This window comes from Centruroides vittatus, unplaced genomic scaffold, assembly GCF_030686945.1.
Source record: "Centruroides vittatus isolate TY-2023 unplaced genomic scaffold, ASM3068694v2 scaffold_520, whole genome shotgun sequence".
Taxonomy (NCBI): Eukaryota; Metazoa; Arthropoda; class Arachnida; order Scorpiones; family Buthidae; genus Centruroides; species Centruroides vittatus.
The window spans coordinates 523,417-540,073 of NW_027122712.1; the positions used below are offsets into that span (position 1 = coordinate 523,417).

At 29.2% G+C, this 16,657-nt stretch overlaps 1 protein-coding gene across 2 annotated transcripts in view; it reads right to left on the reverse strand.

Annotated features, from left to right (window-relative positions):
- The window catches only part of LOC136989425 (uncharacterized), a 38,620-nt gene extending 31,056 nt beyond the window's left edge, over positions 1-7,564 (reverse strand). For both annotated transcript variants that reach the window (XM_067287568.1, XM_067287567.1), the window contains exons 1-3: positions 7,420-7,564; positions 6,995-7,089; positions 5,396-5,409 (exon numbers count right to left, since the gene is read on the reverse strand). In XM_067287568.1, the coding sequence (XP_067143669.1) occupies positions 5,396-5,409; positions 6,995-7,082 (102 nt within the window). In that variant the 5' untranslated portion in view covers positions 7,083-7,089; positions 7,420-7,564. The remainder of the gene's footprint in view (positions 1-5,395; positions 5,410-6,994; positions 7,090-7,419) is intronic.
- Positions 7,565-16,657: the final 9,093 nt, after the last annotated feature.

Consider the following 16,657-nt stretch of genomic DNA (forward strand, 5'->3'; position numbering starts at 1 on the left):
AGTGAGTCATTACTCAGTTTAAATTTTCTTTACTCGTTTATATAAAAATACTTTACTGCATAAAAAGTTTTAAGTGATTATAACACAACATAACACAAAAGTAGAAAATGCAAATATTTTATTACAAATTAAATACAAACAATAATAAATTAAGTTAATAAATATGGCACATCCAGATTTTTAGCTGTATTTACAATCGCTGGTTTTTAATAAATAATTATAACAGTGAATTTATGAAATTGAATCGGAGAATAAACTTTTACACGCGCATTTCGTATGATTAACGAAAGAGAGCAAAACAAGCCTCTCGCTGTACTTGCCGGTTTTCAACAGCTCTCTGACCTTGAAAGGTAGTGTGATGTTTTCTGTCTTCTCCGCCGTGCAAATCTTCTTATCGCTGTGACAGCATCCAGTATCGTTTGAACACCTATGCAATATAGCGCAGTGTGGTTTATAAATTTTCTCTGGTGACTGGCTAACCGGTATTAATTTCGCTACAGGTTTCGAACACGCTCCCTCTCTGTTGACTTTACGATTATAATCTCTAGCCATACGTGCCAGTTCTTTGATGTCATAGTCCGCAGTCACAGTTTCTGATTTTTCAAGTATTTTCACCTCCGGTCTAGCTTGAATTGCCAAAATCAAAACTGCAATCAGTATAAGAGCTTGCGTGAAAGCAAACATTATGAGCAAAGTCTTGATAAAGTAGAACACAAACTTGGTCGAATGCTTCTTTTGATTTTCCTTCGCAACACTCACAGTTATTTCGCAGCTAGTCCGGTCTTTCGAAACTTCATAAAACACTATACGATCCTCCACGCCTGTTGATTTCTTATCGTCGGACAATTGTTCTTTTAGCTGACTGTTGTAAATCCGTACCGAATTGGAAGGTGGTGAGGATGCTTTCATCTTATATAGCCATCTGTCCGGCGAATTATAACCGCAGAATTAATAACCATCCGCTGAAATACCCTAAGGGTGGGAAACCCGGCACGATTACTCAACGAAAGCCACACCTACCCCTTCTGATTGGTCGCTCTAAAAGAATGATGTAATCCCTACGCTACACAACGCGAAGTGGCGCTGAAAAATTTCGGTTTTTAATTATTGGATGACGTATAGAGTGACGTGTCAGGAGAGCGTAGTTTTTATTTCGGTTTCATTCTTTTTCAAATTTACGTAAAAAATTTCAAATCCGTTCCGAATAAGGAAAAAGACCTGATCATCGCGGTCAATTGATTAGTAATAAAAATTTAATTAAGGAGAAAAGAAATACGCTCGACTGATATCGCAAGGCGGAAATTGAAAATAATACGAAGACCTTGTCTAGCTGTTATCATCCCAGAATAGCAGTGGCAGCGTATAAAATATAATTATTATAACCAGTTATTACACAAATATTTATTATTATTATTATTTAGCAAAAACGAACAAGAATATGTGATTACTTGTATTTTTTCTGAAAACTATTTTATTCGAATAAAAAATAAATTATATAGTAAGTCAGATTACAATAAACAGATCGATGTTTACTAATCGATACAGCAAAATTTATATAGCCTAAAGTTAATTTTAGTAAGATTAACTCCTCTACTCATCTACATATACTGTACTAACTAAACAATTCAACGTGACCTTTAGCAATATATATATATAATAAAAAGATTTTTGTAGACTTGATATTTGAAGCTTGAAATAATGCTTAATAAGCAAATTTCATACGAATTCAAGATGATATCAACGTAAGTCCATATTAAATTAAAGGTTAATGATTAGTTTAATACTCATCGAAACCACTAAACGACATGTGGAAGGCATAATAGTAATCATAATTGAATTTCCGGAAATCTAAAAAAAGTCATTTTAGATACGTTTAGAGTGATTAATATCATTAGAAAACTAGTAAATATACAAATTTAACTTATGCCATTTTTAAAATCGATCACTTAAATTCGCTAGCATTGATTAATAACATTTTAATATTTCATTTATACATTTTTTAAAATAATCGATAATATTGTAGTAGTTTAATACGGTTTATAATTAATCATCAAAGTAAATAACAAAGTAGTGTTTATCTTACACTCAAATATAATTTATTAATCATACTTATGTTGCTATTTATTCATCTTTATTAATATTAATACAATAAAACTAATTACTAACACAATATAAAGACATAATTATATCTATAAAATGCGTTTATTCGTTCGATTAAATTTTAAATGTTATTTAAAATTTAATAGGATGAATAATAATTTTGAATAATGAATAATTTGACATAAATAAATAACGTGACAATTTTTAATAATAATAATAATTATTATTATTATATTTATTTATTATTTACTGTATTATTAGTAGTATTATTATCGTCTTATAATTTTAAATTAATAAAATAAAAATTTGAAAAATCATTTTTCTATACATGTATAGAAAAATGATTTTTTTTTAACAGGTTAAAATAGTTATTTTTTTCTTAACTGATTTTGCATGATTACGAAGGATTATAAATGTTTTATTACATATCCTACAAATATAATTTGATAATGTTTTATAAATTAATTGGAACTGACGTCTGATAAACTGATATTAATAATGTAGTCCTTTAAATCAGTGGTCTGCATATTGATGCCAATACTTGAGTGTTACCGGTACGTAATAGTAAATGGTAGTTTTTTTCTGTGATTTACAATATCTCACGTCGACAAAATAAGGATTTCATTTAAAGGATATCAAAGTAAAATAAATATAGTATATAGTTATCTGCAAAATACAATAAATCACTGATAAAATTGTTCGCATTTTATAAATTCTATTGCATCCCAAAAAACATTTATCCACTAGTATACCATCTTACTGTGCTTTGACTTCCTGAGTGGAAATCTCACTTTTTAATGAATTGAAATCATCAAGCCTCAAAACGACAGGTGGCAACCTAATTTAGATATCAATCATAAAATTTCTAGAATTCTAAAAAAAACCATGATTATAAATGGAGTATTATTACTGTAATCATAAATTCTACATTAATCACAAGGAAACCACAAAATGCTATTATGTAGAATCTTCTTTATCTATCAATGATTAGACTTTCTCAATTATACTACTATTATTAAATTTATTCTTTATTCGATTTTTAAAAATATAAAAATATTTACATTTCAACAGTTGATTATCTATATATAATATAGATAATATTATAAACTGTGTTAATAATTGTATTAGTACAGAATGCGCGTTAGTTTATCATAATACAACTTAATAAAAATATACTGTATATTTTATGTTAATGTTACATTTCAATGTCGATATTCATTGTACGATATCGAATATTCCCAATATGTTTAAAGATAATTAGAGTTATAGAATATTATTAAGCTTAGATTGCTATTTAGATCTTACAATTGAATGTATGATATATTTATAGCATATGTCTTTCAAAAACAAATAAGAATTAATAAAACATTATACATAAATAAATTGCTTTTTTAAATTTAATTATCGTTTCAGTTATATAGTAGGGCATTTAAAAAAACTACATTCAATGAAATATACATATTTAAGTAACGCTATTCAAATACTAAAAATTAACCAGTTTTGTCAATTTATTTAAAAATTTGTATATTTTGGTAAAGATGTAAACTTAAAATGTATCGTTTACATCTTTCGTCTACCGCTTTCTCGATTTCATAGTCAATTAAATGAATATTGAATAATAGCCACGTATTTTCCCACTCGTATTCAGTTATTTGATACAGGGGGGAAATGTAAACGAGCGCAAGTGTTTCCCGAATTTGTGGAGTTAAAATTGAAATGTCACTGACTTAACTACATTGACTGGAAAATCCCGGCACGTGAATAACAAGCACGGCAAGATGGTTCACACTTGTTAAAGTATATCAAGTTGCACCGTACAACTGAAAGAATTACGTCAGCAATCGTTTGGTTATCAGCGGAAGTGAAAATTTAAATATAGAAATAAACCCGGTTATTATCTCATAACATGAAACTTGCGAAAGTTAATTGTTAGGAAGATGAAATATTCAAAAAACTCCATTATTAAATAAAATTTAGTTTTTTGTTATAAATAAAATTCTTTTCATATTACTTGGGTTTTCATTTTAAAAGCCCCTAAATGGAAGAAGATAGGAAAACGAAACTATATTGAATTTTTAAATGACTAGAAATTCAATATAAAATAGAAGAAATTAATAAAAAAGAAAAATTCATAGAAGAGTAGAAATGTCAGTAGAAAAGTCATCTGAAAAGCAAAACCAAACGAATGAATGTGATTAATGCCGGCAAGTGTAGTTGGAATTTTTATGTTTTTGTATAGATTGTTTGTTCGACCTTGAAGAGTCTGCCATATTAGTGGAACGATGTAAACAGTGAATACTGTTCACAAACCAGTGTATTGCATCAGTAGAGGCAAAGCATCGTTACCCGAAACATAAAACACAAATAATGTTAGAAAAAATGGTTTAAAGGTAAGACTCATCGAAAAATAATTTAACGCCTAAAGACATTTTCCTTTATTAATGGAAATCTAAATCCTGGATACTACTTGAAAGTTTTGAACAAAAAAAAAAAAAAAACTTTGATAATGTTTACCTTTATTAAATAAGAATTATAATTATATATTTATACAGGACTAATACGTGAAAGTTAAATTATAACGCTGGCTCTCGATCTTCGAAACACATCACGAGAGACACGGACCTCAAGATCAACTTCGATTTTCATGGAAAAAGGCAATTTCATTTATCAAAAAACTCGATAGTCCTGTGTTGCTAGGACTGTATTTCGTCGATAAGGCAACGGCCATCTAATCTTCGCGTATACTCAATCAAATGGGAACGTTGATAGAATGACGCCATAGACTCTGTATTGTATTATCTCGTCAATCGTATCCTGTTAATTCAATAACCGGATAAGATCTTTTGTTAATATCTTAGGACAGTTATGTCTTTAATTTATCCGAATGAGATGTACAAAGTATATTATTAAAATGCTAAATGTGGTAAAAAGAGCGTCTTATATTTTATTATTAATCACTAAGGATAGGAAGATAAATATTTTTATTCGGAGAAAATACTTTTTCTATTTATATCAGAGCAAGTCCAGTTTATGATACAGTACAGTACATACGCCACAACATTGTGAAAATGCATAAATTTACATATATAACTATACTTTTAATTTCGATTATATAGTGGCACAAGTGTATAGGAAAGCTCTAACTTTATTATTATTAAACGTAGCAGTAGACTAGAATTCGAAAAATTAAAAATATTTTTTATTAATTAATTTTCTATCTTTGGATGATCATTAATTACAATTCTAGCATCGCTTCTTATAATCAATAAAATGTTAATAAAAATTTAGTACTCACCTGATTTTCATTTCCTTTTTGAAAGCAATAGAATAATAAAAAAAAATGATAATAAAATATCACATTATATAATACTTTCACATCTACAAAAAAAGCATTCGTAAATAGCAAATTCAGATTCCATCAGCGATGGCAAAATACATTTTAGGCTAATAGGTAAATTCTGAATAGTAACGTGACATATTAAAATGTTAAGATCAATAACGTGATTTCCACACGGTTTCCCGGTCGAACATGCACGCGCTACTGCGTGACACATTTTAAAATCGCAAGCGATCACGTGCCGAAGATTGTTTTGACATTTAATATTCGGCTGAATTTATTTTAAAATATAGAGCAGCGTTCGCGTGATCGAACACGAATTTGCTTGAACAATATTTTAAATAATTTAAATTATTCACTGTAATTTTTTAATGTAATAAATTTCGATAAATATTTCTATACGAAAAATATATAATTTAAATTTGCACTAGAAGGAGAATTTTAATTAAATGTTTTCTTTTCTTCCCGTTTGTTCCATTTTATCATTTTTCTATTTTCTTTCCATAACGAGGAAAAAGAAGAGATGAATGAGGTCATCCTATGTCATATGAATGCTAATGGAAACGCGTCGTCTAATATTACGTCGTGTGCTACGTCTACTTCGAGTCGAAGACAAAACGTCGATTTTCCGCAAATTTAAACGATTAATCAACCGAAGAGTTTAATTTATTGATTTAATATTCTATCTCTCGTTCTTTCGTTTTTATTTATAAATAATATAACGCTTTCATTTCTCCGAATCGATTTTTATATTAACTTATTTGAATATTTAAAATTCCACAAGCGCATACACGTACGATTTGCGGAATGTTAAATTCCTTCATAACGCTAAATTTAGCAATTTAGCATTTAAATTGCTAGCGCGTATACTATTAAAATTGTTTGGTAAATAAATGCATTGTTTTAATAGAAATTTTGATGAAACATTTTATTAATTTTTTGCTTCGAGCGATTTGCATTTTTCAATTATAGTAATATTAATTTAAAATAAATCATTCTATAAATATTTTAAAATTAATTTATAAACCCGAAATTCAGCGCCGAAGAGGGGGAAATTGCGCCACGAAATCCTAAGCAGATTAAAATAATCATCTGATTTATATCTACAAAAAATATGTTACCCGATTAAATTTATGTACCATCATCTGATGCGGAATAATAATTTTATATTAAATGTGTCCTTTATGAATAATGGTAAATCCTTTTATGCCATCATTTTATTATTATTATAGACTAATCGCTGTGACGTCATAGATAACTGTAATAACTTGACATTTAGTCAAATCGATTTTTCTTTATTCTCTCAAGCATTAATCTTTTTTTCCCCCTTCTTCTTTTTACCGTTAAAATATTTACTTGATTGTATTTTTTAAACTCTTGACGACCCATTAAGCTTTTTTTTTAAAAACGTTATTTAGTCGCTATAGTAACGGAATAATATATTTTATGTTTATTATTTTTTCCTTCGTTTTTTAAATATAATTTTTATAGATAAAATTTAAATAGAAAAAAATCATTTGCTTAATATAAAAAAATTGGTTTCCTTATTTGGCTCACCTTTTCTTTCGGCCGTTGGAACTGATTCAACGTTCGAATCCATAAATAAATAATGAAAAATCAGAAATGTTACGAAGAAAAGTCGCATTTTCACGCTAAATAACATAAATAAGACGTTTTAGTTAATGGAACATAAATCGAGACTTAGGAAAAATTGTATTAGAAAAAAATTAAAATAATATTCGATGTCATTTATTTTTATTTTGTGCAAGATTTAAATGCATTCTAATGGCAATTTTCTCAATATTCAAAGTGGTGAAATGGTAAAATTAGATTGAGAAAATACGCCATGTAAACAAAGCACCGCGATTCAGAAAAAAATGATTATAAAGAAAAATTCATGCATATTACAAACATTTAAAAATTAAATCGTACATTTTTAATGCTTTGTAATCGATTTACGTAAATAAAAATTGTTTACTAACCTTAAAACTGTAACGAAGGCGATTGCAAAGCAGGAAAGCGATCACTCAGGCGTTATAACTACGCAGCGATAGTATGAATAATACGCATGCTCCATCTCAGAATGACGTTTTAAGATGACGAAAAAAAAAACAGAAGTGACGTAAATGCGGAAAGGTCCATTCTTCAACGACAGGAGGTAAACTTAAAAACTGAATACTCGAAATTTATTTTGTAAACAAATTTTAAAATGCTTAAATAATATTTCACGAATAAATTTTTAAAAAATGAATAAATAATAAATTATTAAATTAAATTCGTCTAACGATTTTTCAAATTAATACTGATGTCATAACTTATTTTCAAATTAACTTTTAATTAATTAATTTAAAAGTATTCAAATTTATATACAGAAGTGCAATGTTTAAGTAATTGCATTCATTTAGTAGTTTTAATTTACAGTATTTAATTTTAAAATAGTAACGTATACTCGATAATTATCACAATATAAAAACTTTAAGACACTCCAATTTGTTTATGTTTGATACGTTAAGATAATACAAATTAGAAAACTAGACAACGTCTTGACTATTGCTATTAGTAACAATCACTGTACTTGATATCAATTAATTAATCTATCACTATATTTCTGAATAGAATGGATATTAGTCTGCCGTTTTTTTTGTTTTATTTGTATAAAATCTAGTCAGGTATATTATCCGGTTCTTCATATTTATTTTAGTATGATTTTAATATTTATATACATATTTAATTCACGTTTTTTATCCGTCTAGAATAATTTGTATTCAAGATAGCACAATATTTACATTCGTTCTTCAAATAACCCACGTTTGTCTGTTTGTCTGGCCAACACAAATAATTCATTTATGGAACGTTAAAATTTTTTCGAATATGGAATTCGTGAAGCGTTCTTCGCTTTCTATTCATGTAAATTAAGTAAAAATGTTTTGTCAGATTGTGGTATATAATTTTTAATAATCGGTGATGAGATTAGTAAAAAATATGTTTACAAAATTAAATTACAAAGTATTATCACAGGATCGGGATGATCAAATTTAGGTTTACTGTTACGTCATCAGATTCGTCCAAATAATCGGGTCTTCGGGAAATACATATTGGGGTACTGTAGCAAATTAAATTATTACATTAAAGTAAAGGAAGTAAACGAAGAAAGCGTTGTATAGGAATTTCTAATTTCTCGGGGCTCGGGTCGTTTTTCTCCTTTTGCCCTTTCTCTTCTCGACGGTCCCGAATGTTATTCTGATAGCAATCTATATGGCATCAAGACTTTAACCAACGCGCAAGAGTTAGAAGTCAAACCAATTACCATTACTTTTAGTACGCGAACATTTATTGATTACTTTCTAACACTAACTCTTCATCCTTGATTGTGAATACGGACATAAGTGATGACTTTTTAACTGAATAAATTTCTATGATATCTCAGTTGGAAATTGTTAAGAAGTCTGGCAATAAAATTTTCATGAATCGGATTCATTAGTTTTTTTTTTTTTTCATTAAAAGTTTAAAATCGAATTTAATCGTAATAATTTTATACAATCGTGACATTCAATTACATTATTTCTTATGAAAAAATTTATTTGATGTAGTTATGTAATATGTTTTCAATCATCGATATCTTCTTTTTGTTTATAATTGAGGAAGCTAATGACAGCAACAGACAGTAGCAAATTTTATATTGACGAGTGAGAACTCTTTTTATTATGTAACACAAGCTAGTTTACCCACGCATGCTTTATTTAACGATTAGAGTACTACGATTGGCGTCTGGGGAATGCTGTAGAAGCGAATAGCGACTGAACTGAAAACGAAAGTAATATTATTTTTGAAGTAATTTCCTTCTTTGTCTATATATATTTTGAATATTTCCATTTTAATTTTTATAATAAGATATTGCGATTTTTAAAAACAATGAGCAGAAACTTGAAATATTAAATATCTATATATGTAAAATAGAATGTTTGTGTGCCTGTTTCCTATACTCTTCTAAACTAGACTGACCGTAACATTTACAATCTAACCGAGAAACATTCCAGACTCTAAGTCTAAGACCTTGCGAAAAAGCCACGAGGTAATCTGAACTGTGTTTACTATATCGCAGAATTATTGTTGAGTCTAGTCATGTTACCATCTTGAACTCGTTTCTAACTACAACTGACTCTCCTATTCCTAGAATTCTAACTAGCTAAGTCAGTTTGTTTTACCTATGCTAACTTATACTAGTGACATCATTGTTTTTGTCTCGTACAATTTGCAAAAAGCTCATGCTGAATTAAATATACATATATATATAACGGTCATGAAATTGTTATAATTTATTTTATCATAAAATTATGATGAATACGTCATTTACCATTTTTCAACGCCGTCAGTCCAACTTACTAACTTTAAACCGTTCAAGAAAACTTAGAACACTTATCTCCGCCTCCTATCCAATTGTATTTCTTATTTGCCATTCTGTGTTAATGAACACGGCTGCAGTGTTTCCTCTCCCCCGATTTACTTCTCCTTATTGTCTCCTAAACCATTAGCATCCTGAAGAAAATATATGCTATTAAGACACTTGGACATCCCCGATATCATTCCCTTGACACTTTATGATAATATGTTTAATGCATTATTATAAAATCAAGCACTGTGTAATAATCAATGTAAGCGCCACTCATATTCTTAGTGGTAATATCAAAGAGTAGCCTGTACAGGATCTTCTGGATTTGGAAGCTCCTCCAAAATAATACTGTTGATTTGAGCTGGCCTAAAATAATAAAACTTTTAATATAGTTTTAATTTAAATGTTGATTCTTATTACCTTTTACTCGGGGAAGGCCCATACATATCTGTTAGTATTAATATATATTCAAGTTTATAGATGATAATTACATTGACTAAAATATTATTATTAAGTTAATCGGATTATAATATTTAAAAATGCTTAAATTATGATAAAGAATAATTTTTTTATAAATAAAATTTTAAAATTATTATTTTCCTAAGAAATTAGAATGCATTAAATTGATTTAAATATTGCAGATTCATATATTATGCTCAATCTCTTACTATATATGGGCGACTTCTAACACATTTCAATATTTACCGTTATAGTTTTAATAATATATATATTTTAAAATATACATTTTATATTGTAATTTTACAGATTAAAAAATTATTTACAACTTTAAATACAATCTTCCATATCAAATTATATTAAAGTTTAAACTGTGCATTTTGTAAACTATTACGAAATTTTTTCTGTTATAGGCCTATCTACATTTTATTGATGATAAAATTTAACATTTTTATTTACTATTATAACGCAAAACAAACTATTTTTGATTAATTCACAAATGATAAATCACTTAATTTGCATTAGGATAAGTGATAACTACAAAAAAAATCTATAAATTTGATTCTAGTTGTTATAATGATTAAGAATGAGATGATGGACTTATTAATGACGAAAAGGCTACTTTTTTTAATTTAGTATTTTATCTTGAAGATTTAAACATACAAAAAAGAGAAAAAAATTAACTGATGTCGCCTTTCAAAATAATTTCCATGGGTATCTTTATACGTTGCTGCTGTTTTTTTTCTAATTCACAAAACATTTTTTATCTTTCCATATAGAAGTCATTTCCTTTCTCATTTGTTTTTTTTACTTCCCTCTACCGAATGAAAAAACCTTTATGTGTTTTTATACTTAACATTTGTTTAGTATAAGAAAGAAAAAAGTCAGGTGGAAATAAATCTGGTGAATAAAGCGGTTGTGTCATGATTGTCATCGAAGTTTTGCTTGGAAATCGGTGAGAAGCGAATACAATATGACAGTATGGTGCGTGTTGTCGTGATGTAACGACAAGACTTCTTGTTTCATAATTCTGATCGTTTTCATTTTATTATGTTCTGTAAATGTCTTACATCTGATTCACGACGATTCTTCGGCACTTTGATGTTTATTTCTTGCATTATTTTGGAAGAATTGAAGTTAACGAACGACCTGAACGAAATAAATTGACGTTATGAGTTTCCAGATCAGGTCCAAATCCCCGAAAAACGCACGAAAAGTAAAAGAATGTGAATGTAACGGAATCTACTATATTACCAAAAGAATGTGTAGAATAAACAGCATCGCGACGAAGAGAAATTGCCGATAAAAATAATGTATATTGTAAACACGTCGAGAAGAGTTAAAATAGTGTTGTAAGTCGCGAGCGCAAACAACTAGAATTTTCAGGGATCGTGTCAGGAGAAACGAATCCTAACACGGGCAGTCGTAAATTCGACAAAACGGAAAAATAGAATAAACTTTTGATAAATAATTTTAATTTAATAGAAGGAAGAATGTCGTTGAAATCTCTGATTGTCATAGTATTAAAACACGCTAGCTTAAAATACTATAAAAAGGCTAAGATTAAATGAACAATTCTCGGACGGAGTCGAAGTTAGATATCAAATGGTATTCGGACAATCGGCTTCTCTTGCGCCCTAATCTGAGTCTTATGACACCTGAAAATTGAGTGGTGACTAATTGGGAAGCGAAGAAGGAAGAACTTTCTACACCAATCTACACCAATAAGAACTCTATTAATCCGCTAAAATCCTCATATATAAACTGCGGAATCAAAGACACTGGGCTTTCATCCCACCGATTGTTCATATGCATTTACTCCCGGATGTCCTTCTTCCGAAACTGCTTAGAGACCGCGCAACTTCTAATCTTTTAATTTTATGCCTATGTTTCTCCTTCGTCTTCTCAAACGGGATTATCAAGGACATTCCCAATTTCACCTAGTTAGCTTCGCATTCGAAATCAACGCCGTCCTGGGGCATCCATCTGCCTAGGGTAAATCACAAACATCCGAACCTAGAGACATTTCTGAAGTTATTTCGCAAAACTATTATAAGCTCCTTTTGAATGTTTATAATAAACTTTTGAAGAAAACTCATTTCAGTACCCAGTCTCTTATATACTCACCAACATCACTCATCCTCCCTGACTGGGGGACGAATAATTCTCTCCCCCGTCGACATTCCTACATTATCAGTGGACATTTGACCTTTTGTAAAGAGTTTAAGCCACTCAAAAACTTGTCCTGCTGAGGGCATGCTTTCTGGAAGTTTTCGGTATCGTTTCATATAGCTCCGTCAAATATTTACAAGTTTAAATTAAAATTTACAGGCCCTATTTATCATCCATCATTCAAAAATCGCAATATAATTAGGAAGAAAATCGAGCAACTCGATATTACAAATGGAAATATCTTGAATATCTGGATTATGACAATTTCTGAAGTTACTTATTCGAGTAGCGATCGCTCCAATGCTGCTTTGAGCAATAACTTGGTTTATAATATATACTGTACTTTCTAATATTTTTCTTTGTAAACGTTCATAAGTAACGTTTAATTTTTTTAATGTTCCAGAAAGTTAATTATGTAGGCTAATTATAGTTTGAATTATATTTTTTGTTTAGATTATTAAAGCAGCATTGACATTATTGACTTGATCAGAACTAATTGAATTAGATTTGGTAACACGAGTTAAAATTTACTTCGTGAATAGATTATCTGTCAACGTAGATTAAATTAACATAATCATTATCAAGTTAGTAATGCAAATGCACCTGTACAATATACTGAATAAGTTAAAAATGGTGTGGAAGTTAAAGTATAATGCATAAATAATAAATGAATACAGGAATTCTGAAAAAATACAAAAATCTGCATATTACATATTTTCAACTTCTTCGGTAATGCATTTCCGTTTTTGGAAAATTCTCGTCTAAATCGAAGAATGTTTTCTGGAATCTGAGGTCAAAAAGACTGCCTTGGCCCCAAATCTCTATTAATGTTTTTATTAATTCAATTTGTTTCACTACAGCGTCAGTTAAAAGCAGTTTGTAGCCATTTCCTATCAAAAGCAGGCCTACATTGTTTCTGTTTTCTCACGGTATGTTTTAGTCCTCTTACTCCACTAACAGGATGAATAATCAACAATTTGTTATATTTTTCCGCATATTATAATGTTAATGTTTTTGGAACGGTTTAGAAACAGAAATATAATATGAAAATTTGTCTTATTCCAAACTATTAGAAATGAGGTATTCGATGCAAACTATAAGACGCCGCTGATAATAGAGCTTTGATTATTAAAAATTATTCTAACATGATTAAAGTTACCTAATGTTAAACAATACAGTTGAAGAATGTTGGCTCTCTGACTTGGACGTTCTTGTCCGGTGACATCGTCGGATGGTTTAATATTTACACCAATTTTATCAACTAATGTTTCCTCTGATAATTTTTTCTTTCTTTTTTTGAACAAGAAAGACATCTAACAAGTAAGTAAGCTAGGCATATGCGTTTTAAATGTTCTTCTTGTAACACTTCGATTTCTCTTTCATTGTAGAGAAAAGATAGAAGTCTGCGAGGACGAGATCGAGAGAATAAAGAAGTTAAGAAAGCATTGTTATGGTCATCTTGATCATATATTCATTGATCAGGAACGAGCGATTGAGACCGAATATAAAAGCCGTAGCAACGAAAACCCTTAAAGACATTACAAGAAAAAGCTTCCAGGATTATTTTGGAAGTTATAGGTCTACGAGTGTAGTATGTATGTCCGCTAGCAGAAGCGTGTATCTGCAGAAAGTGATTACTTTGAAAGTGATGTGACGTTAAGAGTTGCTGTGTTGTGTAATAAAACCTGGGCCAAAAATTTCGTTCGTGTTTTACTCGACCTCGTATATTTGTTATAGTTTCTTACGTAAATAAACTTAATTTAGTCCTTCATTGTATTCTTACATAATATCATAAGATTATTTACTATACTCGTACTACGTTTAATAAAAGACAGATTCAGGCGTAAATCTTACGGGCAACTTTTACTTCATATAATTAAATAAATAACGCATAAAACGTTTATTGTTTTAATAATTACTTATATTAAACTACATGAACAACATAAATGTAACAATACTGTGTTGAAAAATAAAAATAAAAATATTAAGATGTAAATATTATTTTAAATAAATAACGAAATTTCTGTCAGTCTTGTGTAGTTATCTTCTCACGCCCTCTTTTAAATCACTCAAAAAGTCCTATATATATCAATGATACCAAAATCATACCTCTAAAAAGTTTAAAGTCGCACTTGATTGTGCAAGCCATCAATATTAAACACATTAGTTTTGGTTTCTCTATTAAAAACCATAAGTATTCTCCTAATATTATTATATTTTAAACCAGTTTGATTATATAATACTCTTGAAATAAATATTTTATTAAATTATCATACCTATAATATGAAAAAAAGATAAGAAGCATACAGTTTATTGTTATGGCCAAAAATATTTCCACAAAAACACATATCTAAACTGCATCTTGAAGAAAATGAGTTTAAATAATCAGTTTTCTTCTATTTTTCTCCGGGATACAAAATATTGAAGCAATCTACTAATGATTCAAAATAATCAAATATTAAAGAAATGGACAGTTTATATCTCAAAAGTTAGACGATCAACTGCTTGAATACTTTCGTCTTTCAGAAACAAAAATATAATAATTAACGAGCAATTATTTATTGTGACATCGTCACAATGCCGGACTGCAATTTTTAATCATATTTTTAATTTGTTTCATTTAAAATACAGTAGAGAGTCGTAAATCGGCACTCTGGTAATCGGAATCGCCGGTAATCGGCACGATTTTCAGTCGGACTGTGTCGTGCTGAATCGAACGTTTTTAATACTAAATTTACTTCTAAAGTATAATTTTCATGTTTTTATATTCTTCAATATATTTATTTTGTTTGTACAAAATAAAGAAATAATTTTTAACGATACGATAGCCTCGATTATTATTATAAAAATTTTCGTTAGGCTTAAAATCGACGAAAATTCAACACGAAGCGACACGCAACGGAGAAAAATTCAACACAAAGCGACATGCAACGGAGAAAAATTTGAACATCGGACAGGTTAATATATTTTTTCGTACATAAACCGTAATCGGAACAAATCCCTAATCTGAACAACCCCAGTCCCCAATTGATTCCGATTTTCGGTTCTCTACTGTATATGCTTAGTGTCTTGCCCCTGTACATCATACTTTCCAGTCGGAATACAGTCTCAAGTTACAAGCACGAAGATGTTTTTAATTCTGAAGCAATGAAAGCTGAAAAAATATTAAGTTACTTCCAGTAGCGACCAAAAATTACAGTAAAGAAGTTTTATCTTTATATAAAGTCTAAAACACGATTCAAAATAATTGCGTAGGTTTTTAAAGAAAATGTCTATAATAACTTGTTTCTTTTCAATAAACAGCTTCCATTCCATTTCTTTTTCCATTAAATTTAGTTTTATATAATTGAATGTTTGTTAAATGTTATTAATATTAAACTGTATAAAATTTTTAATTTTTAAAAAAATTTCAGTCTCACAATTCTGACTTTAGGTAAATGTAACTGTTTTATATTGAAAGTGCGAGTTATCTAAAGTTCAAAGACTGCCTGTACAAGTACATATATAAAATCTTACTTTTGTGCATTGAAAATAAGCTTACCTTGTAACAATTAAATCAGCGAAAGCGAAAAATGAAATGAAAGCTAAAACAAAACTGATATGAATCACGACTTAGTTCAGTGGCTTTTGAACTTTCCACTCCTCACATCTTAACTTTTTAAAATGTATTTTTGGACCCTTCCATGAAAACCATGTTAATTATTTTGTATTTAAATTATTACAAATACGGCCGAATCCGTTTAAGAGAGCGCTCGAGGGACGGCTGCGTTAATCTCCCTTAACCAAAGTAACAAGATCTCCAAGGGAGTTGTTAATGGTAATTGATTCCCAACGCTTTTTTATGTCTTAGGAGCTCTACGTAACTTATAAAACGCTTGGAAACGTTAAAATTTATTATCACATAATTCTACTGTACTTACATATTATTTTCCATTCTTATGTCATCAGTTTTATTGTTCTACCGAAGAATAATCGATAACTACCGGTCACATTACTTTTAATTAGATTTTCGTTACTGGTTTTTGTAGACTTTAGGGAATTAAAAGCTAGTGGCTTTCTTTCTTCAGTAACATACCACACAAGGAACAGTTGATTTATGTATTTTTTATTAAATATCTTACTTAGACAGTGCTCCTTATGCTTACTACTGTTCTAAAAATTCCTCAGATACGCTAATGTAAAAACATGGGGTGGGAATCGGG